The 25,586-nt window shown below is 41.4% G+C and overlaps 1 protein-coding gene across 4 annotated transcripts in view; it reads left to right on the plus strand.

Annotated features, from left to right (window-relative positions):
* The window catches only part of COPS2 (COP9 signalosome subunit 2), a 60,125-nt gene extending 35,661 nt beyond the window's left edge, over positions 1 to 24,464 (plus strand). For all 4 annotated transcript variants that reach the window (XM_040342640.1, XM_040342643.1, XM_040342642.1 and 1 more), the window contains 6 exons: positions 7,493 to 7,671; positions 7,750 to 7,802; positions 10,142 to 10,239; positions 12,606 to 12,688; positions 17,020 to 17,078; positions 23,923 to 24,464. In XM_040342640.1, coding sequence (XP_040198574.1) covers positions 7,493 to 7,671; positions 7,750 to 7,802; positions 10,142 to 10,239; positions 12,606 to 12,688; positions 17,020 to 17,078; positions 23,923 to 24,067 — 617 coding nt within the window. In that variant the 3' untranslated portion in view covers positions 24,068 to 24,464. The remainder of the gene's footprint in view (positions 1 to 7,492; positions 7,672 to 7,749; positions 7,803 to 10,141; positions 10,240 to 12,605; positions 12,689 to 17,019; positions 17,079 to 23,922) is intronic.
* Positions 24,465 to 25,586: the final 1,122 nt, after the last annotated feature.

Below are 25,586 nucleotides of genomic sequence, written 5' to 3' on the forward strand. Positions count from 1 at the left end.
CCGACAGAACCCGAACGTCGGTGCGCAGGCGCCGTATAGAACCGCACCGACGTTCAGGTTTTTTCGGCAACCTGTGACGCGCAGTATGTGCCGTTCGGAAGCCTGTCAATCACAGGCAGTGCTTAAGACCGCCCACTCCCGCGGGATCGCCGTGAGGTCAAAATCGTGATAACGAGGTATGTCCTGAGAAAGAAAAAAAAGCACCGGCATTCTGTCGGTAGGATGGCGCCACTCCGTGTGATGTCAGACATTTTTTTGAGGGTGAACCTCCACTTTAATTCTGCCAGGGAATGTAAACTTACATTGAGGGTCAGATGCCCTTGTAGCTCTGCTGCCCTTTAACCCCTCCTACATGATTTTGTCCTCTTAAGTAGTCGATGAAATATTCTCAGTTGTGGAAAGGCTCCATTAATGGTGTCTCTTACTTTTTTATAACCTCGAGTCAATTGCTTGCTTGGGTCTTGCAGGGAATTTGTGTAGCATGCATTCCTTTTGCCTTCCTCTTGTGCCATTGAGCCTCTATATTAAATGTGTGTGCATAATAACCTTTTCTGTGCTGTATAAAGCTAATGGATGTATCATGTTGAACGGCACGTTGTCTATGACGTAAATGTCATGTTTTCTGTGTATCTTCTACCTACTGAAGTAAATGACTCAGCTTTTTATTGTGTTATGAGGCTATTCTGGGAAAATGCATTGCCTACATGTATTGTATATCACATTTTCCAACTTGACAGTCAATGAATAACACCTGCTTCGTTAGATACCTGAACTTTGGTTTGCAAATTCATTTGCATTCCATCAATACCCTGTATTTGTTTCAAATGAATTGTAGCGATAACTCATACGTTTTTATGCGCACAACAGTCTTATTATTGAAGTTTATTTTGGTTATAGATTATATTCTTTATACGGTGTTCGAAAAAGGTCTAACTGAGAGACATTTGCATGGGAAAAAAAAAACGTATGCCTGGGTGCCTTTTTGGCTTCAATACGTTTGGTTGCTGACCTAGGACAAATATGCAGGAACACTGAGTGGCATCGGATCTTCTGTTATAGTTTAGAAAGTTCAAAAGGCCAATAAATAAGCTTGACATGGCAGCCAGAGCTTCAGAAAGAGGTCATCACTATAACCCCACTGATTTATCTCGGCATAGGTTTCCTTTAAAGGTTTCATTATGGGGGAAGCGTGGCCTGGAGCAGCAGCATGCTATAGGACGCAAGTGAGTAGAGCTCCGCCGGCACAGACTCCTTAATCGATTAACCTGAAATCTCGTAAGCCGCAATTGTGGCCCAAGCTAAAGAACATCACCGCTTTACACCTTAAAACAATTCATTATGATTTGGCCTTGATTTATCCATAATCTCACATGGTCTGTTTAATCCTTGTGCTTTATAATTTTGCATCAAGTTCATTTAGTGTTTTCAACCACTTCCGGCAAAACACGCCATGACACTTTAGGCGTCCACTTCTACATGTGGGCACAATTCTGTGAAGTGTTTTGCAACTCGGCGAAGTTTTGCCTCCCACAACAATAACATGTACTACTGGAATAAGGTACTTTGGGGTTTTGTTCTCCAACATTTTACAAGCAGTTACCTATTTTAGGTTATATGTACTAAATTCGTACTCTGCATTAGAGATATATATATATATATATATATATATATATATATATATATATATATATATATATATATAATATCTGTGTGTGTGTGTGTGATTAGGTTGGAAAATGTTGGGGAATGTGCAGGGCGAGGAGGGAGGGATTTTCTCTTTTCTTTTGCTACAAGACACAATGGTCTACTACTGACAGGCTATGCAATACCTACTTGGTTATTTCTTGTTTGGGTACAAATTTTTATACTTGTTAGACAAGACAATATATGGTGTAGTGGGAGGAGCAAAATCTCTGGAGCTCTATTCTCCATTTTCCTATTGTTTGAATTATGGTCTCTCTAAAGTTGATCACGTGGAATGTCCGTGGCATGAGGGACAAGGTAAAGTGGTCTGCTATTTTTTTTTCTTTTACTAAAAAAAAACATGCTGACATTCTCATACTAGTGGAGACGCATGTTGAGGGCCGTCTACAGATGGCTCTCAAACGCCCTTAGATTGGGTGGGCATATCATTCTACCTACACCACTCACTCTAGGGAAGTATCCATTCTTGTAGCCAAATCTGCTCATTTTGAACTCCACAGATCTCAAGTAGACCTCCTAGGCAGATGTGTGTTTTTTTTAATGCTACTTTATTTGGAGAACCGATCTTACTACTGGGATTCTACATACCTCTGTCGTTTTTAACTGAGCATTTTTGCTTCATGGCACATCACCCAACAGTGCCAGCCATCTGAATGGGCAATTTTAACATTACCTTTAAACCCCAGCCTAGAAAAGTTCCATACGACTTTGCCTTCTCAACCCCCCCCCCCCCCCCCCCCACTCAAGCTACACGCTTCGCCAGACTTGTAGCTGATTTTAATTTAGTCGATGCTTATAGATCCAAACCTTCTCTTAGATCCAAACCTTCTCTTAGATCCAAACCTTCTCTTAGATCCAAACCTTCTCTTAGATCCAAACCTTCTCTTAGATCCAAACCTTCTCTTAGATCCAAACCTTCTCTTAGATCCAAACCTTCTCTTAGATTCAAACCTTCTCTTAGATTCAAACCTTCTCTTAGATTCAAACCTTCTCTTAGATCCAAACCTTCTCTTAGATCCAAACCTTCTCTTAGATCCAAACCTTCTCTTAGATCCAAACCTTCTCTTAGATCCAAACCTTCTCTTAGATCCAAACCTTCTCTTAGATCCAAACCTTCTCTTAGATCCAAACCTTCTCTTATATTTCCCCTTCTCACTGCTCTCTCGTGTTGATTATATATATATATTATTATTCTCTCAAATTCTTCTGCCCAGACTTAATGAGGCAGGATTCTCTCTTAGATTACTCTCTGCCCACAGTCCATACTAGGTTACTCTAAAGTTACAACACAATCGCCCTCCAGCCACATGGCATCTAAATCCTTTCTGGCTTACTCTTCTTCCAGAAGAGGATGATCTTGCTGCGGAGTGGAAATGTTTTTTTTTGCAAATAACGAAAACTCTGCCCCTTTATCTGCAGTGTGGGTCGCTTTTAATATTCATACCTGATTTTGTGTATAGCCAAATTGAGAACCACCTCAGAGACCGCTTTGGGTCAGGCCATTATGGAGTTTTCTGCAGAAAAAGCATTTATTGAGGAACCCTCTGCCACTAGAGCTATTAACCTTAAATTACAATCCAGAATAGTTGAACAAATGCAATAGGAGAAGGCTAGGCAACAACTTTTCTTTCATAAACAAAAACTTTTTGGCAGGTAAACTCCTAGCCGATCTGGTACATTGTGAGGATAGACCGCCAGTTGTGATCGCACTAAGATCTCCTATGGGAGACCCTGTATTTAAACCCAGTCAGGTAACTGACACATTTTGATAATTCAAAATGTATATACATCCAATGTCTCAGATATTACCCTAGTGCAGTCTTTTCTTGAAAACATCCAATTTCCCTGACTTGGAGGCACAAACTGCAATGTTATAGCCAAGCAATAGCTACATTCTCCCATTCTAAGTCACCGGGTCTAGACAGCCTTCCCATAAAATTTTACTTTTTATACTCTGAATTACTAAAGTCACATTTTTTTATTTTTTTTAAAGTGTATTTTGTGCGTGTACTCGAGAGAGGAGCTGGACTGCAGGAGTTGGGAGTAGGCAGGCCTCCCACACAGCCCGCCCTACCTGCTCCGCTTTGAAGCCCAACGGGGCAGAGGGACTCCCTATAAGGGAGTGAGAGGATTAGCCCGCTCAACCAGCCCCATTAGTCCTTCGCCTCTCTTTAGAGACCGTGTGGTCAATGTGCGTGTGTTAACCCAATTTAGAGTGCGTGTGTAGGTGTGGTGGTTTTTGTGGGAGGGGGGTGGGCGTACTAAGCACAGGCTTACCTTGCATAGCACACCCACCGGGAGCCGGGCTGAGACCACCAAACTCAATTCACATGAAGCCGAGACCGGGATCCGAACCTCTAGCTGCAGAGGTGAATGGCTTATCAGCGCAGTGCCAATCGCGTTGAGCCACCGCAGCTCCCCTTTTTTTTTTTTTTTAAACCTCGACCCTACCTCCATCCATGAGAGAGGCAGTAATAGTATCAATACCAAAATCTGGCAAGGACCCAGCCCTTCCAGAGTCACATCGCCCCATTTCCCTCTTGCAAGTGGATGTAAAAAAAATTCCTGTCTCAACAAAGTAATTCTCACTCTGATACATAAGGGCCAGTCAGGCTTTATTCCTGAGAGAAATACCTCTTTCAACCCGAGAAGACTTTTTTTTATGTACATCTCTAGACTCGAAAATACTGGCTCAGGAGTAGTTGTTGCCCTTGACACAGCTAAGGTATTTGATTTGGTTGAGTGGCGCCATCTATGGAAATGTCTAGAAAACAATGGGTCCGCACCTAAATTTTTTAAATGGGTACACTTATATCAAGCAGGGTTTTGGCAAACGGGTAGACTTCTGAGTCGTTTCCTCTAACCATGGGTATGTCTCCCTTGCTATACACCCTGGCTGCTGAACCTATATCGATGGCAATACGGGCACACCCTGACATATCTGTCTTGAAAGGGAGTCCCCTGACAGAAAAGATAAGCATGTACACGGATGACACACTGCTGTACATTGCAGACTCTAGCACATCTTTGTCAACAGCTCTGACCCTTATAGAGCAATTTGAGTTTTTCTCTGGTCTTAAAATGAATTGGTACTAGTATCAAATACTCCTAGACAGCTTCCCACCACCACAAGATGAGGATAATTTTCCTCTGCAAAGAGTCAATCAAATGAAAGGGTACAAGTTACTAATTTTCCAGCAGACTATATCCCAATTAATATAAAACCCCTATTTGATATGATTAAAGGGGAGTTCCACCCACAATTTCACTTTTTAAATATAAATACCCCTGTAATACACAAGCTTAATGTATTCTAGTAAAGTAAGTCTGTAAACTAAGGTCCGTTCTGTTAGGTTGTTACCGAATTTAGATAGTTTATAATCTAGAAATAGACAGTGGCCATCTTAAGTGTGGGCATCATGAAGCCAGACTGTATGACTTCCTGGATTTCAGCTTTGCACATGCTCAGTGCACAAGCAATGTAATAGGTTTCAGTCAAGTTTGCAAGGACTACTGGGTAACATGATGCCTATCCCAGAAACCCTTGTAAATAGCCTAGGCAAATAAGGAGGAGGAAGTAATGAAGGACTACAAAATAAAGGTATTTACAAGCAACAAATTAAATAAAAATTGTCCATTCTGAACACTATGAGATTAGAGCATGCAGCACAGACAAACATAAAAAAATGGGTGGAACTCCACTTTAAGAACAAAATCCAAGTATGGGCCTGTTTGCCTATAGGAGTGATGGGCTGCAAAAAACCTCGTAAAAATTGTATCGTTGCCTAAAATACTCTACATTGGGGGTTATTTACTAAAGGCAAATCCACTTTGCACTACAATTGCAAAGTGCACTTGAAATTGCTATGCTGCCAGGAGGCAGGGCTTAAGATCACATGACTGCCGTGATTGGCGGTCACGTGATTTAAAAACTCCCGCTCTCAAGAAGTGAGTAGAAGCTTTTGGTTAGGCGACGATATCATTCAGGAGCCCGCTCTCGGCACAAGTGTACTAGCACCAATTCACGCAAATATGCAGCCTCTCTGCGCTAAGGACCAGGCGATGTGAGGCCGCATATTTGCATATGGCCGGCACGAAGTGGTTAAGCCTCGAGGGCGGGGCAAAACATGTTGGAGTTGTGGTGTGGATGTATTGAGCTGAGGCTGCTTTTACCTGCTTTCACCTGCTAACCACTAGGGTCGGGTAAGGTGTGCGGCAGCCGAGCTATCTCTTCCCATTTTTGCAGTGATAATAATAATAAAACACTCGTACATTATAAAAGATGAACACCAAAAAAGGTGGTGTCCCAGTGAGAATGGTAAACATGAAAAATAGCAAGGAGGGTAATCCCCAAGGGACACAATTTTTAACTTTTAAGCATATATAGACAAAGTAAAAATATGTAACATTGTGGATTTAAAGCGGTGTTTCACCCTGCAGAACAACTTTAGCATAAAATTCGGCATAGTAGCGCGAGCTACAGTATGCCTGTCCTAATTTTTTTTTATCCCCGTACTCACTGTTATATCGTACATAGAAGATTTCGACTGCCCGCGGGGAATGGGCGTGCCTATGGAGAGGGAGGATGATTGACGGCCGGCTCTGGCACGTCACGCTCCCCGAAGACAGCTGGAGTAGGTCTCGGCTCTTCACGGCGCCTGCGCACAGACTATGCGCAGGCGCCGTGAAGAGCCAAGCCTATTTCGGCTATTTCCGGAGAAGCGTGACGCGCCAGAGCCGGCCGTCAATCACCTTCCGTCTGGATTGGAACGCCCATTCCCCGTGGGCAGTCGGAATCTTCTATGTACGATATAACAGTGAGTACGGGGATAAAAAAATTTAAACAGGCATACGGTAGCTCGCACTACTATGCCGAATTTTATGCTAGAAGAATTTTTTTTTTTTTTTTTTTTTTTATATAGGGTGAACCCCCGCTTTAATTAGGGTAGGATTAGGTGTAGGGTTGCACTGATACTAGTATCGGTGCCGATACCGAGCATTTGCATGAGAACTTGTACTGGTACAAATGCTCCGATGCTTGACTTGATACTTGAGCAGCCTCAGGGATGATCGGTGCAGCAGTGGGGGGGGGGGGTTACAAGCACCGATCTCCCTGTATAGCTTTTCTGACGGCTGCTTCTCCTCCTCTCCCTCCCGCGGCTGTCAGGGAGATCAGTGCTTGTAACTGCCCCCATCGCCGCACCAATCGCCCCCAGCGGTCCCTCTCTGTGCTCCCTGTGTCCTCCTCCGGTCCCAATCTGTTTGGTCCCCCTCTGTGTCGTCCTTGTCCCCCCTGCATCCTCCCTGGCACTTTGTGTCCTTTTCCGGTCCCCCCTTGTCCCGGATCTTTCAGGATTGAGAGCCGAGGAAGGAGCCGGTAAATCTGTCATTTACTGGCTCCTTCCTTTTCCGAATGCAGAGTCAATGTCCACCCCGCCCCCACAACCCTAATTGGAAAATGCCAGAAAAGGACACAAGGGAACAGGCTAAGACAGACTCTTGAGTAGGTATACTCTGTGGATCTGCACATGGTTTTCCACCATGCTCAGTAATAGACTGCTCAGTGTTCTAACTCATATTTCACCTCATTTGATACAAATGGTGACATCCATCACATTTCTGTAGAGCCTACCCATTTTTTCAGACCAGTGACTGGTCATTGTGGTCGTCAAGTTGGTAATAACTATCGATCCTGCATTTCACAGGCCAAAAAGAACTCCCTCTTGTAGTGAAGCATGGACAGTAATTACCAGTTATTTCATGTTTTTTTTTGTTTGTTTTATTTCAGAATGTGGAGGAAAGATGCACTTAAGGGAAGGAGAGTTTGAAAAAGCTCACACAGATTTCTTCGAAGCATTTAAAAACTATGATGAATCTGGGAGCCCGAGGAGAACAACGTGTTTGAAATACCTGGTCCTAGCTAACATGCTCATGAAGTCTGGAATAAACCCATTCGACTCTCAGGAGGTATGGATGCCTCTGTAGATTTTGTAGATCTACTGACGTTGTCTGTTTGGTTTATTAAAATGTTGTTTTACCTTCTAGGCGAAACCTTACAAAAATGATCCAGAAATTCTAGCAATGACAAATTTAGTAAGGTAAGTTATAATCGAAAAGCCACTATTCTTAACCTTTCACACATTCAAGGTTTAAAGCAGTTTTTTTTCAGATAAACACTCATCTGTAATGATGTAAGTGTCATGAAATGCTATTCATCTATCAATATGTCAGCTTAAAGCAATGAATCCTTCTTAAGAGCTTGTTTTTACGTATGGCGATGTTGGATCGCTTTTCAAAAACATTCTGACATGCTGCTTGGAGGCAAAATGTTGCCTCCTGAATGCAACGCTTTGTTGTGGCACAGTCCTATTAACTTGAATGGGTTGTTCGTGGTACTATCCAGCAAACGCAACAGGTTGTATACGTTTTTCTGCCCCACAATATGTACTTACTTGGCTGCTGGCCATGTTACCTTAACTTGATGTGACTCATGGGATGGTAAAACAGTAACTCGCCCGCCTGTTACCTCTCATCCACAGGTGTGAAGAAAGCCTAAAGTAGGACATTTTTTTTGACCTATAGTAATTTATTCATATTTCTTCTTGAATTATTCCAGGCTTGGTATACTTTAACAAAGTTACTTTGGTTCCGCTCGAACCAGTGTAACTATGCATATATACCATACCTTGGGAAGTAGACACCACTAAGTCGGTGATCTCCACTTGCTTCCGGGTCCCATGCCAAGCGGCCAGCCGGATACTTTGTGAATACTGGAGGTCAGCCGTTCAACACTGACACCATTCAGAGAATGCTTTGCATTTTCTGAATTAAAGTGGACATAAACTTCCATCGATTTGTATTTATAGGTAAGCCTATAAGTCTTACTGTAAATATCTCCTAAACGTGCACCGATGGCGTCATTGGGTGCATGCGCTCTGAAGGAGCAGCCACCCGTGCCATTTCTTCAGAGACCTGTGCCATGTCAGCGGCTCCCGCCCGCATGAATGCGGAAGGAAGATAGTTGAAAATGGATGCGGCCTCCAGCCATTACAATGAGGGTTTCGATTGCAGGCAAGTTTCACATAATGTGCTAGTATGTGATGCATACTAGCACATTATGCCTATACTTTTCAGGTCAGGGGGAAAAAAAGGCAGCGATTTACTTCCTCTTTTTAATACAAGGCGTTCTGTGATTGGAAAAGGTGAAGATGCAATGATATCCATACTCCACCATATCCAATCAGGGAATGCTTTGCTGTGAACTGACACGTGCTATACAAAAAATGTTGGACTTGTGGCACCATGCATTTGCACGTTTTATATAATCATGCCAACCTTTCAGAGGTGCTGTTTACTGTAGTTTTTTTTTCCGCCCCATTTGTTACATTTGAATAAGATAACGGGGAAATATCAGGCTCTGTGAATCCTTGATTCTAGTCTGTTTGGGTACCTGTGACAGATGTCAGAACAGCTAAGAAGAAGAAAAGTAGTATATGTTCTATACTTTCTGCATTTACTGTGCATTATCACTGTCCCAGGGCCTTGTGTGTACTGTGAAGATCCAATAATTTTTGTATTTATTAAGACCCCTTTCACACTGGGGCGCTCCAGGCGTTGGTGGTAAAGCGCCGCTAGTTTTAGCTGCACTTTACTAATGTTATATCAGCTCCTTTTGGCCGCTAGTGGGGCACTTCTAACCCGCGCTACCAGCCGAAGAAAGAGTTAATAGCGCCCATTTTGCGGAGCTGTAAAATCGCTTTGCAGGTGCTTCAGCAGCACTGCCCATTCATTTCAATGTGCAGGGCGTTTTGGGAGCAGTGTATACACCGCTCCCACATCGCCCCAAAAGATGCTGCTTGCAGGACTTTTATTTATTTTTTTATCCTGTGAGCGCACTGCCCCAGTGTGAAAGCACTCGGGCTTTCACACTGGGATGGCTTGAGAGGCGCTTTACAGGTGCTGTTTTTAGTGCTAAAATGCCTGAAAAGTGCCCCAGTGTGAAAGGGGTCTTAAGGTCAGCAGTTACAAAAACTGAAATAAGCACACGTTCGCCTGTCCCGCGATCCTGTGATGTGCCCACCCGAGGCGTTCCTTTACTCGATCTTCTATCCCTGGGCCGGCATTCCCAATTGTGGGCACCTTGCTGTGACAGCTTGTGGCTTCGCAACCAGGTGCCCACTGCATATGCGTAAGACATGCTGCACATTGTGAATGGTCCTGCAATCTTCTGGGACCTGTAATGTGTCCTGGAAGACTGTGGGTAGGAGGTGGAAAGGAGAACTTCCTGTCAAAACAAGGTACCTGCATAGTGAAGAGGAGAGGGGGGTTGAGTAGGCCTCAAGACAGTCAGAAAATGACTCTGAAGAACCTTTCCTGATCTTAATCCAATCATTTTATTCTTAATTAACAAATCTGTCTGTTCTGTCTTTTAATAAAGTGCCTATCAGAATAATGACATCACTGAGTTTGAGAAGATTCTGAAAACAAATCACAGCAACATCATGGATGATCCCTTCATAAGGGAACACATTGAAGGTACCTAAACCTTACAATGCAATGAAGTGTGTGTTTTGTAACTGTGAATCTGTATGTTGTGTTGTTGTAAATGATAAGTATGCCCAATAGAGGGAGATCTGGTCTATATCTGTTGTGCAGTAAAAACTAAAGGATTGCTGCATTCTTTGAGTTTTGTCCTCGTAACTGCTGAATGCCAAGCTTTTCTAAACCCAACTACACTTTAAACAATTTACAAATAAATTGGTGCCCCGTTCAGCTTAAAAACAAGTAAACCGTTCACGATTGCAATACTCGCCTATTCTCTAGCACTGTCCTCCTCAAATTCATCTGCCTATTTTCTTCTTCATTGAGTGCTGCCCAGCATTCTTCAACTCATTTCCTGTAAATTTGTTGTGGGTCTCCAGAGGACGCCTCGCCAAAGGATTTGCGCTGATATAATGATGTGAATAACGACCCTGACATGAAGTCGGCACTACTCTCTGCACAAGGCTGATCAGTCTCTCCCCATGTAAAATAGCCGGGTGTCTGAGTAGCCAGTTGGCCAATTACTTATTACCAGTGCTTGTTGTCAAATTGTCCCCTATAACTGGAAGAGCAGAGTATTTTATTCGCTCCAGGTAGCCAAGTGGAGTGTGAGGAAAAATGAATATGTGTTGGTAGTGGGTCCAACTTTTAAAGTTAACCTCTTGTTTTGCCATGCATTGGCAAGGCCTCACATTAAAAGAGAGATATGGCCAAAGGTTTTTTGACCATACTTTTCTCCTGTTGGTCACAGAAGTGCATTTGCTTGTGATCACCTGTGATCCAGAATCAGCCGACAGCGAGCTAAAGACTGCTGTCAGCTCATGTCACAGAGTCGGTCCAGGCTTTGGATGTATCCTGACCATATTGTTGGGATCCACTGCCAGATTGAAGGTTGGCTCCGGCTCTTCATGCGCGATGGAGAGCCCAAGGCCCACACCCCCCCCCCCCCCCATCCTACAGCTCTAGACTCCAGTGAGCACTGGAAGGTCAAAGCGGAGAACGTTGACTGAGGCTCGATTCACACCTATGCATGTTTCTTTTGAGCGTTTTATGCGGTGCCTGCTACGTTTTTACAGCAATTTTACCGCGTTTTTTTCTTTTTATTATTATTATTTTTAATTTTTTTACAAATCCTTTAACAACCAGCTATAAACAGGTTAAAAAAAAAACGCAAATCATGGTAAAAACGCGGTACTCACGCTTTGAATGCGGGTCCATTGAATTCTATTACATGCAAAATTCTGCTTTTTGCGGGGAAAAGAAGTCCCTAACCCTTTCCAAAAACGCTGAGGCTCAAAAAAGCATTGATGTGAACATGTTCCATAGGAAACCATGCATTTCAAAATGCATCAAAAAACACATTGGTGTGAATGGAGCCTGACAGTCACCTCTCTCTATTCTGATGAGGCTGAGAACTGAGCAATCGGTGGTCATGTGATTGCTTAGTTATCAGTCTTGGAGCCAGTGGGGGACAACTGCAGCATTACATGGCTGCTGCAGCATAGATGTGAGTATGTATGTTTTCTTTTAAGTAACCCCAAACTGCTCCTGAGGTGCAGGGCCGGATCGAGATCAGTCTCGTTAGTATTTAATGGGGGGCAGGGGGTTGCTTCACAAAAAAGTTTTTTTACTTTAATGAAGAGGTTGTATTAAAGGAATTGTAAAGTCAGAAGTTTTTTTTTTTTTATCTTAATGCATTCTTTGCATAAAGATAAGCCTTCTGTGTGCAGCCAGCACCCTCTAATACCTACCTGAGCCCCATTTCTATCCAGCGATGTCCACGAGTCCCTCGGCCATCCACGACTCTCCCTCCTGATTGGCTGAGACACAGCAGCAGTGCCATTGGTTCCCGCTGATGTCAATCATAGTAAGCCAATTGGGGGAGGCGGCAGGGCCTAACCCCAGCTCTGTTTCTGAATGGACACACCGAGCTGCAGCAGGAGGGATGGGCAGCGAAGAGGGACCCAAGAAGAGGAGGATCTGGGCTGCTCTGTGCAAAACCAACTGCATAGCGCAGTTAAGTATAACATGTTTGTTATTTTTACTTATACTGACTTTATAATCGCTTTAAGGTCAAAAAAACTTTAGCCTTTTCAATATACAAAGTCCTTTTTTTTTTTTTTTCCCTACCTGGTTTTACTGTAAAATGTGTCTGTTGTAATTAATGGTATAACCCTCTGGTATCTGTAATTATTTGACTCGTGAATGTATTTTTGTAAATTGCTAAAGGTACCTCTCTACTGAATAATGGTTTTCCACAGATTCCATTAACTCTTTCATCGTAAGAAGTACCATCTTTGTTTACAAAGCTTTACATTGGTGTTCTTCGTCAATGCATTTTTTTTGTTGTTGTTTTGCAGAGCTTTTAAGGAACATCAGAACACAAGTGCTTATAAAATTAATTAAGCCTTACACCAGAATACATATTCCTTTTATTTCAAAGGTAAGTGCTTTCATTTACTTGGCTTTATTACACAAACTTTTTGTGTTAGAGATGTTCAGGTGGTATTACATTGGCTTGAAAATCTCAGCATTATATACCCTTTTGTTATCCCCATTTTATTATTTTCCTTTTGGTCAGCATGTTTGAGTTGGAATAAATGAAATAGAATGGTTGATGTGGCTTAGCTACAGATATTTTTTTTTTTTTTTTTTTATTATTATTATAGTAGCAAGACAATTTTAAAGAGTAGAAATGGATTGATCGATTAACTTTGGTACATTCGTCCTGCCCATACATGGTTCGAATCTGGGCCAGTTCCTGCTAAACTGGACGAGTTTCAAAAAAACATTTATGGCCGGCCTTAGAGTTTAGACATGGCTTCTTGTCCTTTTCTGCTGCAAGTGAATAGAAGAGCAGGATAAGGGGGCAAACAAAAGAGGTTTGGGACTTTGTATGAGTTTGTTGTATAACTGTAATTACTAAATTTCAATACAATGCACATAAAGAGTATAATAGAATAAAAATGTATTCCATATATGATGTGTACAACCAAAACATTATAATAAGATGGCATAATAATCCATCATAATAATGTCAGACACATAAGCCATGTATCACACAATATATATATATATATATATATATATATATATATATATATATATATATATATAGTGCATTATTGTTCCAACGTATTGCAATAAAACAGAATAAAATTTGATGGAATGATCCTGACTGTAAACATGATGGTTGTATCAACATAGCTCGACTCGTTTCGTGGATGACCTCCACTCATCAGGAGCAGATGCTTGATATATATCTATAATAAATAAGTTGTACATATAAATAATCTGTCTTAATGTAAGAGGGGAGAAAAAGTATGGAAAATATCCACTTTTACTTACAATATAGCTATGAGTCTGAAATAGAGCGATGATAGCTGCAGGCCGGCCGAACAATTCACTAGCCCCGGGAGCTGAGGTGGAAAACCCAAGATATTTGATTGGGGAGAAAAAACACTCGGGAGAGTGGTCACTCTAGGCCCCATTTACACCATATGTGCAGAAAAGCAGAAAAAAATGCAAAGATATCACTCGCAGAGACACAAGTTTACATCGGTTGTCATGTGCATTTCAGTGAGTTTTATACACATTGCAGATTCCTGCGCTGAAAAAAAAATCTGCACGTGATACCAGTGCTGTCGTGTGAACATGGCACATAGAGAGCAATTGTTTTCTTTTGTGCCCGTGCAGAAAAACTGACGTCTCTGCAAATGGGGTCAACGAGGCCTATGCCCTTTACTCATAGGGCCTTAATTCACCCTCAGACAGAATAAGGGCTTGTGTCGATGATGCTAGAGTTAAAAGCATAAATTTGACAGTTTGGAACAGTTCTTAGAACATTCATAATTTATTGATGAGTGCATTTGACCTGCAGTTCACCTCCTTCTCACTTGCACTGCAGTTCACCTCCTTCTCACTTGCATTTGACACGCTTTTAAGCAAGTTTTCCAGTCCTATCAACTCGGTTTTATGTGGAGCTAAATACAATGGGTTGAGTATTCAGATTCTTGCATAAACCCAGTCCGGATTGGAGCTCCTTAACCACTTCATGCGAAACAACGTACCTATACATTGTTTTAAAGAAGTGGTTGTACCGGAGTGACGCCTGTAGCTACGGGCTTTATCCCAGTACCGTGTTTTAGAACTGGCGGTTGGCTTTCTGATGATAGCAACCGATGCAGCCGCTCGGCCATTCTCACAGGGAGCGGGACGTTCCCCGCCGCTTTGCCCAGGTTTCCCATCCCACCGGGAGACCCGAGCGACCAGCCGACACATCTGCCGGCTTTGATCGGGTGTCCCAATGTAGTAATCCAAAAGCGACATCGCTTCCTGTTTACTCGGCTGTCAACGGCGCAGATTTAAAAAAAATCCAAAGTATTCCAAAATTTAGATTTTGCAGTTTTTTTAATACGTTTAAGTGCAAAGGAGGGATTTGGGGTCTTTTAGACCCCGGATCCCTCCACCACCTATTACAAGGGATGTTTACATTCCTTGTCACAGCAATAAAAGTGATCAGATTTTTTTTCTCCAAACTTTCCAAAGAAAGGGCCAGTTTATTGTCCTTTTAGACTATAGGAGGCCTGGAGTGTGGCCAGTCGGAGTAGAAAATGCCTGGGGCTTGGTAGGCAATGAAAGTAAAACAAAATGACAGTGCTTGTGGTCAATAGGAGGAGGAACAGTGCCCCATCATTTGTATCAGTGGGAGGAAATATGCCCCATTGTTGGTGTTGGTAGAAGGAAAAGTGCCCCATGGGCAAGATAAAGGTAGGCAAAGGGCCACATTTGGCCCATAGGCCACAGTTTAGAGACCACTCATCCAAGGGATGTCTGTAGCGGCTGCAGAGTACCCGTAAGACATGACATTGTCTCCTGTTTAGGCCAGGCAACAACAGTCTTGTGTCTTTGGCAGCAGCATTTAGGTTTGGTTTACACAGAAGTTTGTTATGCATTCGGCATAAATTTGTGAAGCCTTTTTTTTTTTTTTTTTTTTTTTAGGGATATAGAATACTACTAACGTTTAAAAGGCTAAGTTCATGGTTTGAAAAAAATAAATAAAAATTCTATATGCAATTGTTTTTGTAAAATATATATATATATATATATATATATATATATATATATATATATATATATATAATTATAATATATATATATATATTTAAGTTTCCTTTTTCTAAAGAGCCTGTAGAGCATAGCACCCGCAATCAGCAGATGGGTGCAATGTCTGGCTCCTGCAGACTAAGGATAGCTGTCTGCCTATAACTCTGATATGGTACAGCAGGCAGTTACTTGAAAGCAGCAGGAAGTTCAATGAACTATGAGGATACTCACCAGCGTAAAAAGGATAGTTCCAAAGTTGCTTTTTAGTTGGGTTGGGAGAGTCTTTTCATGTTCCTACATGTGAGTTCCTCTTCCGTTTTTATTTATTATTTCAAGTAGATATCCGATTTAAATGCTGCATGAGCTATATATATAGCCATCTTACCCTAGCCTTGGCCTTGCCTCGGTTTATTCCATTGTAAAGAATGCCAACAGTTGTGCTGTTAAGAGGAAATAAACAATATTTGTTAATATAATTGACAGCTTCCTTGTACTGTATATATAGGAATGCAATTGCTATGCGTCAATCTGCCTAGAGTTACTTATTAAACCATCAAAAGAATGACAAGGTGTCTACATTCTGCATTCTCTTTATGGCTTTGCAAATTGCAACATACAAGATATGGGTTTCATTATTTTAGCTGAGATATGAGGCTTTGTTGTTCGCTTTTGCTTTATGCAGTCATGTGCTTGACATTTATACTTATCTAGGTGTTTTCACCTGTATTGCATGGTCACTGGTGGGTGTGTGTGTCAGACGGGCTGCTCAATTATAGCTTACAAAATGTTAAGTCTCCTAAATAAATAACCAGTGACATCAAAGTCACTTGATTCCTGTGCTTTTGACCTTTCAGACTAGATTACCAGCTAGTTAAAAGAGAAATATGGCCAGTATGGGTCACAGGAGTACACTTACTAATGTAGTGATCCACCCCAAATGCCTCCCCTTTAAATGTGCTTGGTCCTGATCTCTGCTGCAAGTCATCTCATGGTGTTTTTTTTTATTTTTTATAAGTGGTTCTAAAGCCTGAAGGTTTTTTCACTTTAATACATTCTAAACCTTCTGTGCTGCAGCTCCCCACAGACGACACCCCCCTCTTTTTATTACCTGGGCCCGATCTGATCCAGTGATGAGCACAGTGGCTCCAGTCGCTGTCTCTCTCCTCATTGGACAGATTGATAGCAGCAAGAGCCAATGTCTCCTGTTGTTATCAATCAAATCCTGACTCAGGAGCAGGGGGAGCAATGGACGCAGGAGCGATCCTGTACAGGTAACTCCAGGAAAAGCAGCTTTCACTGGGGGCACCCAATGAAAAGAAGAGGAGGGGCCTTGAGCGCTGGCAGGGGACCCCAGAAGAAGAGGATCTCTGGGGCTGCTCCATGCAAAACGATTGCACAGAGTAGGTAAGGATAGGTATGTTGTATGTTTTTTTTTTTTTTTTTTTTTTTATCCAAGGTTTACAAACACTTTAAGCTAGATCAAGTGATGAACATGCAAAGCTACAAGGAAATGTCAGTAAAATATTTTCACTTTTAGTCCAAGGTTCACACAATTGTTGTTTATTTTTTTACTTCCGTATTACATCAACTATGTCTATAAATAGTTTGTCATTAAAATGAACCTGTTGAGATGATCTAAGTAATGTCTGCCCCTTTTCTGTTTTCTAGGAGCTTAACATAGATGTATCAGATGTTGAGAGTCTGCTTGTTCAGTGCATACTGGATAAGTAAGTTATTTTTCTTTTTTTTCTCTCACAAACTATAGATTTTAAATGTATTCTTCCTCTGTAATTGTCATTTGTGTCTCAGCATGATATTCATATTAATGGCTTCTGATACCCGCCATGTATTGATCCAGGTGTTTACTAGCACATCCTGCGTTGTAACATTACAAAAAATAGCACTCTGTTTCACCACATAGAAATGTTGCATGTTGTTTTTGCTTATCTAGCTTATCTAAGGGGAAAAACAACTGTTACTGCTAATCTGGTGGGGTTTTTACCAACCCAAGTCAAACAAAACGAAAGAAAGTTCCCAGCTCAATTCGCCAATCAACCTGCAAACAACCAAATGACATTACACATTATACATGCCTAAGCTGCAAAAACCTTTTTACAGCACCCCCGTAATACCTACAGTCCTAACTCTGTCCATTTTTGAGCACATGCATAATAATGGATAGATAGAGGGCAGGTAAGTCTAGAGGGAGCCCACCCCTCCTTAAAGGCACAGGGGTGCACTGGACACACCCAGCACTTTGTACCATCCCAAACCTGCCAGTTATTTAATATGGCATCTGCAAAGCAGCTCTGTGTAAAGAAAGTGACACACAGGCTTTATTCACACAGGTGCAGAGACCTGTACTTGCATGCAGATGGTCACATTTATTCACCTAGGGAACAGAAGTTCAATGCCGCTATTGCGTCAAAATCTGTTACCACCTGCAAGATGCTGCTACTGTAGGAATCTTCCCACCTATTCCAGTGTTTACATCTACAGCAGATTATATGCCTCCAGAGCTGTGCATTTGTCCCTAATACAGATGAGTTGAGTTGAGAGGTATCTTGATATAGTGTGGTCTTACCCCGAAGGGTCCCGACGCGCTTGGATCAATTTAGACAGGATCCGATTAAACTACCAGCATGTCTTTAGAGTGTTGGAGTACTCGGAGGAAACCCACGCAGGCACAGGGAGAACATGCAAACTCCAGGCAGATGGTGTAGTGGTCGGAATTCAAACCAGCGACCCTTTTGCTTCTAGGTGAAAGTGCTAACCACTACACCACTGTGCTGCCCGATTGTAGGCACTAGCATGTGCAGGAAGACTCCTACAGCTAACGAGTCTCTCCAGCTATCATTGATTTTGACAGGCTAGGTGAAAGGAACACCAGTCATTCCACCGTGCGAATAAACACAACCCTCTGCACAGGGGTATGGGTCTATATGCACCTGTGCAAATGAGACCTTAATGGACTCGCAACATTTAAAAAAATTGTTTTGCTTTGGTGTCAAACATGCAATTTTAGTTTGAACCTCGATCAGCTGGTAGCCTTGGGGCTGCTCTCATGTGGTCCTTATAACCACTCAGTCAGAGTGTGAGTTGCTGACCTCAAACTTATGGACACAGAGGTTTTCTATAAAGTTCAAAACCCCTTTAAATCATTGTCACAATTCTCTTACATTAGAAGGACAGCTTGAATCTGGTTACTTTTAAAGTGATATTAAAGAAATTAAAAAAAAAAAACATGCCTATACTTTCCTGCTCTGAGCAATGGCATTGCACAGAGCAGCCCCAGTCCTCTTCTTCTCGGGTCCCCTGCAGGGTGGATTTGCTTTAAATCACTAGTACAAAGGCTTGATTTAAATCAACTCAATTTTAAATCAGAATTTTTAAAGAGCAACTGTTATTTCTGTCCCGCAACGGCTCCTCCTCTGAGCCGCTGTTGACTTACCGATGGTCCCATTCACATTAATGGGACGGCTGGTAATGCGGCAGTGACACAACAAGGTGAGGGACGTGGTGGATCCCTGCTAAAGTCCCATACACACGGTAGGACTTCAAACAAACTTTTCCGTGGATTTTTGTTCGAAGGGCGTTGGCCAGGAACATCCATAGCATACACACAGCAGGACTTGTGCTGCAAACTTTCCCAAAATCACGTGATTTTTCTGCTCTTTACTGCCACCATTTGGTCAATTTCTGCTATTGTTGGTTGATTTTAACATTGGTTCTGGGAATGCGTGTTTGGACTAAATTCCGATGTATTTCTGTACACACGATAGGACTTTGCACAGTAGGACTTTTGTTGCCGAAAAGTTTGTCCGTTTGCAGAGCGAACTTTTGTCCGATTAAAAACTGAAAAAGTTTGTCCGATGGAGCGTACACACTGTTGGATTTTTTTTTAAAACTTGCTCATTTTGAAGTTTCTCAAAGTCTGATCGTGTGTATGGGGCTTAACAAGCGCTGCCATGATGGATCTGAAATGACAGGTGCTCTTTAAATGTAAGGACTCCTTGCTGATAGTTGGAATCTTTAATATTTGCAAACAAAATGAACGTTTCCTATTTAGAATAATAAGCTGTCAGGTTAGTAAAAAGTCGATATCGGACCCGATTCAATCATACAGTTTGCAGTGTACATAGATTTGCAAAACAATGGGATAAAGGAATATTCCTGAACTTTGTTTTATCTCATGGTTACTGTAAAATTGTGTGAATAAATCAATGCAATGCCTGTTATCCTCAGCTTGCAGAGCTTGGATTCATTGAATGACTTTACCAAAAATTTAAATATTGCAGAATTTACAGACTTATGCTACATAACTAAGCTCCATTTCATGCTGAATAAACTAAATTAATAATGTATCTTAAATAGTAAAACTCCAAAAACATTTTATTAAAATTAATTTGGTAAAAATCTATATATATATATATATATATATATATATATATATATATATATATATATATATATATATATATATATATATATATATATATATATATATATATATATATTTTTTTTTTTTTTATATTGAATTATATCCACCCTGGTCCCCTGCTGGCGCTCCAGGACCCACTCTTCTGCCAAGTGCTTTCCCTGGGGGCACCAAAGCAAGCGATCTCCCGAGCCGCTGCTCTGTGTATCCATTCACACACAGAGCTGTGTCTTGGCTCTGCCCCTCTCTTTTCTCATTGGCTCACTGGCTGTGATTGACAGCAGCAAGAGCCAATGGCAAGTGAGAGTCTTCAGAGAGCAGAGGCTCTCGTGCATACCGATGGATCGTGATGGGGGGCTCTAGTAAGTATTGGGGGGACTGCTGCACTTTGAACCTCTTAGAACAACTTTAACGCCTAAATCTTCCTTTCTGTTTCTTTAGTAAAACGGGTTCGCTGTTAAATATAACGGACGGTCCAATATGTCTCTTTATTCTTATAATAAACGCATGTTGAGAATAAACTACTACTGGGACTGTAATGCACAAAGCTCTTGTAGATAACCTCACATAACTTCATATACTCCCAGGAGCCCCAAATCCAAGGAATCTTAGTTATGCAAACACCTGCTTTCCAATTCCTGTAAGAGTCTCAGTAGACATGTAAAGAATTATCGCCACGCCCAACCCTGTATAGAAATCTTCTGCTTCTGGGTGCTGAGGAATAAAAGGGAGCTTAATCATGTTACACAAACTCAAGCAAAAAGTTGCACATTGGAGTTTAATTTAAAGAGAAGTAAACTAAACATTAATGTGAACATCAACAAATGACATTACATAATGCATGAAAGGTTTTTCAAGTGTCCTCAAGTGAATAATTTGATCCATGTGACACATGAACAAGTATTTGCTACAGATTTCCAATCGTGTTACCCCCAGACTTAACGATTCACACTTTCAGGAATGCTTTATGCATTCTCTTCGACGGTCTTGTATAATAACAAGAATGCAGAGTTGTAGAATGGAACGGGGTGGTAGTACAAGACTAATGCTAGGCGGAAAATATGTTAATGCACAAAATTACCCAGCAGAGTTGCCCACTAGTCTGCAAAGGATCTTTGTAACCTGTATTTAATGAGTTCTTTGTTGCAGTCAGGTGCCATAGGCATACACTATATTACCAAAAGTACAGGGAGTGCAGAATTATTAGGCAAATGAGTATTTTGACCACATCATCCTCTTTATGCATGCTATCTTACTCCAAGCTGTGTAGGATCGAAAGCCTACTACCAATTAAGCATATTAGGTGATGTGCATCTCTGTAATGAGAAGGTGTGTGGTCTAATGACATCAACACCCTATATCAGGTGTGCATAATTATTAGTCAACTTCCTTTCCTTTGGCAAAATGGGTCAAAAGAAGGACTTGACAGGCTCAGAAAAGTCAAAAATAGTGAGATATCTTGCAGAGGGATGCAGCACTCTTAAAATTGCAAAGCTTCTGAAGCGTGATCATCGAACAATCAAGCGTTTCATTCAAAATAGTCAACAGGGTCGCAAGAAGCGTGTGGAAAAACCAAGGCGCAAAAAAACTGCCCATGAACTGAGAAAAGTCAAGCGTGCAGCTGCCAAGATGCCACTTGCCACCAGATTGGCCATATTTCAGAGCTGCAACATCACTGGAGTGCCCAAAAGCACAAGGTGTGCAATACTCAGAGACATGGCCAAGGTAAGAAAGGCTGAAAGACGACCACCACTGAACAAGACACACAAGCTGAAACATCAAGACTGGGCCAAGAAATATCTCAAGACTGATTTTTCTAAGGTTTTATGGACTGATGAAATGAGAGTGAGTCTTGATGGGCCAGATGGATGGGCCCGTGGCTGGATTGGTAAAGGGCAGAGAGCTCCAGTCCGACTCAGACGCCAGCAAGGTGGAGGTGGAGTACTGGTTTGGGCTGGTATCATCAAAGATGAGCTTGTGGGGCCTTTTCGGGTTGAGGATGGAGTCAAGCTCAACTCCCAGTCCTACTGCCAGTTTCTGGAAGACACCTTCTTCAAGCAGTGGTACAGGAAGAAGTCTGCATCCTTCAAGAAAAACATGATTTTCATGCAGGACAATGCTCCAGCACACGCGTCCAAGTACTCCACAGCGTGACTGGCAAGAAAGGGTATAAAAGAAGAAAAACTAATGACATGGCCTCCTTGTTCACCTGATCTGAACCCCATTGAGAACCTGTGGTCCATCATCAAATGTGAGATTTACGAGGAGGGAAAACAGTACACCTCTCTGAACAGTGTCTGGGAGGCTGTGGTTGCTGCTGCACGCAATGTTGATAGTGAACAGATCAAAACACTGACAGAATCCATGGATGGCAGGCTTTTGAGTGTCCTTGCAAAGAAAGGTGGCTATATTGGTCACTGATTTGTTTTTGTTTTGTTTTTGAATGTCAGAAATGTATATTTGTGAATGTTGAGAAGTTATATTGGTTTCACTGGTAAAAATAAATAATTGAAATGGGTATATATTTTTTTTTTGTTAAGTTGCCTAATAATTCTGCACAGTAATAGTCACCTGCACACACAGATATCCCCCTAAAATAGCTAAAACTAAAAACAAACTAAAAACTACTTCCAAAAATATTCAGCTTTGATATTAATGAGTTTTTTGGGTTCATTGAGAACATGGTTGTTGTTCAATAATAAAATTAATCCTCAAAAATACAACTTGCCTAATAATTCTGCACTCCCTGTATTGGGATGCCTGCCTTTTACATGCACATGAACTTTGACATCCCAATCTTAGGCCCCATACACACATTAGGACTTTTTGACAAAAAAACTTCAAGCCAGCTGATCAACTTATCAGCTGGAGTCACATTGCGTACCACGCACGCGCAGACCCATCGGAGGCATTTTTCAACGGGGAGTATTCAATAGAACACTGGCTTTCAAATTAAAGTGATCCCAGCAGCAGGATCCCTCTTAAAAGCGGTGGTAGAAGTGCGCTCCCTCTCCCGCCGCTTTCCAGGCTTACATTACCAATCGCTGAGCATTCCGGCTTCGGCAGGGTCTGGCCATAGAGATAAGCGATGGCTATATGCCCTTGGAGGACCAGAGCAACATCATGACATCACTTCCAGTTCCTGGACCATGTAAACATGTTTTCTTTTGTTCTTGAAGCAAAAGTTAAAGAAATATATATATTTTTTTTTTGATCTTTTGCTTTTAGGGGTAAAGGAGAGATTTGGAGTCTTTAAAACCACAGATATTTCCATAAGGAGGACCTATCATGCTGTATTGTTATTGCGAGGGCTGTTTACATTCCTTGATATGTCCATAAAAGTGATAAAAATAAATGTTTTTTTTAAAGTAAACAAAACTTCAAAATTAGCAAGTTTTTAAAAAATCCTACCGTGTGTACACTCCATCAGACAATCTTTCGATTTTTATTGGACAAAGGTTTGCTCTGCAAACAGACAAACTTTTAGGCAACAAAAGTCCTATGGTGCAAAGTCCTATCGTGTGTACAGAAATCCATCGGACATTTGTCCAATGTACAAATACGCATGCCCAGAACCAATGTTAAAATCAACCAACAATAGCAGAAGTTGACTAAAGGGTGGCGGTAAAGAGCAGAAAAACCATGTGATGTTGGGAAAGTTTGCAGAAAAGTCCTGCCATGTGTATGCTATGGGTGTGCCCGGCCAACTCGCTTCGGACAGAAATCCACAGAAAAGTTTGTTTGAAGTCCGATCATGAGTACGAGGCTTTAGTCCATAGGGTTCAATATTGAGTTGGCCCACCCATTGCAGCTTTAACGGCTTCAACTCTTCTGGGAAGGCTGTCCTCAAGGTTTAGGGGGTGGAAAATGTTACATTCAAGGAATGCTTTGAATGAGAAATGTTACATTTGCTTGTGCCCTCAACTGAATTGTCAAACCATCAAATGGCTTTTGTCAGTACCGATCACATGTACAACACCATGGCAACTGCAGACCAAACGGAGGCCAAGATGGCAACTTCCTGGGCTGCAATAGATGGGAGGGTTTAGTTCTGCTTTAAGTGTCCCTTATGGTTTGAGATTTAGATGTCTGAATTCTCTGAAAATGTAATATCATCTATTTTTGTTTTCAAGCACTATCCATGGGCGAATTGATCAAGTAAACCAACTCCTGGAACTGGACCACCAGAAGAGAGGAGGAGCACGATACACTGCTTTAGATAAATGGACCAACCAACTGAATTCTCTCAACCAGGCAGTTGTCAGCAAGCTTGCCTAACAAAGAAGAAGTTGTTACTCAGTAGATAAAAAAAAGTACTTAAAGGCAACAGTGCAGTCATATAACCCTTAAAAAGAACTGTGGAATGGCAAAGATATACTGTTGGTTGCTGTGTGCCCTGAAATAAAAAAAAAATAAGGAATTTTTGACCGAAGCGCTTTCTGATCAGCTGGTATGTGTTTCACTGCTGCATTTGTCCCAAGAGAATAAAGAAAAACAGCTTTAACCTCCAGAAGATAACCAAAATGTTACGGGAACTATGCTGTATTGTTGTCATCTTGTCCTGTAAAACGCAACACCTTAGTACACAGGCAAATCAAGACCAGAGAGAAGATTTTGTCACGATTTTAAATATACACTGACACATTACTGTTGGTTCAATTTAAACATTTTACCTACAGAGAAAGAGAAATGTCTCACAAAATACCTGCAATAACTTGAATGCATATCCTTCCCAACACTTCCTTGTATAAACTGATCTGTTTGCTGCATTTTGCTAATCTGTCTCATATATATATATATATATATATATATATATATATATATATATATATATATATATATATATATATATATATATATATATATATATATATATATATATATATATATATATATATAGTGAAATTTGACCTGCAGTATAGTACATATTTAGTGGGCACCCTATAATTACAGTGGCATAATGTCACTTAGGTTTCAAGCAGCAAAATAAACAGCTCAGCTCAGAATTACATCTTTCTGTGTGTTTCTTGTATTGTTCGTTAAAGCCAGAAAGGTTTTTATTTTTTTACAGTTAATTGACGCTCTTCACTTCTTAATGGTTTGTTCTTAGTTGTGCTAATGGTGCAAAACAAGTATAGATTTGGTATGTTATAATGTATATTATACTGACAATGCGTTGACGTGCCAGCAAGTGAATACGTTTCCTTCCGTTCCTAAATACGTTGCCATTAATTTTAATTAATTGTAATATTCATCAGAGCGAACGCTGAGAAAGGTGTTGGCACAGGTACCCTGGCTATCGGAGTTCTGCTCTTCTGATATGTGACATGACTGGGAAGTGATCTTTATTGTGGTGGAATGTATTTCCTTTTAAAGGGAAAGTCTATCTGAACACAGTAACTGTTTTAGATAGTTGTGCACATTTATTAACCGTTTTCCTTCTTTAGGTCCCCTTCGCACTATGCTGCTCCACTGTGGTGAGTTACTGCACTCACACCACTATGCAGTATTTCATGTGTTAACGTGTGTTTGTATTAAAGCCCAGCTCCATGTTTTAGCGCTTTTAACCCCCGCTAGCGGCCGAGAAAGGGTTAATACTGCTGGCAATGTGCCGCTACAGTGGTGTATTGCCGGCGGTATGGCGGCGCTGCCCATTGATTTCAATGGGCAGAAGCGCATTAGGAGCGGTGAGTTCACCACTCCTAATGCACTCCAAAGAAGCTGCGGGCGGGACTTTGACCGACGCCCTGCCAGCACACCGCACCAGTGTGAAAGCCATCAGGCTTTCACACTGGAG

Source organism: Rana temporaria, chromosome 3 (genome assembly GCF_905171775.1).
Source record: "Rana temporaria chromosome 3, aRanTem1.1, whole genome shotgun sequence".
Taxonomy (NCBI): domain Eukaryota; kingdom Metazoa; phylum Chordata; class Amphibia; order Anura; family Ranidae; genus Rana; species Rana temporaria.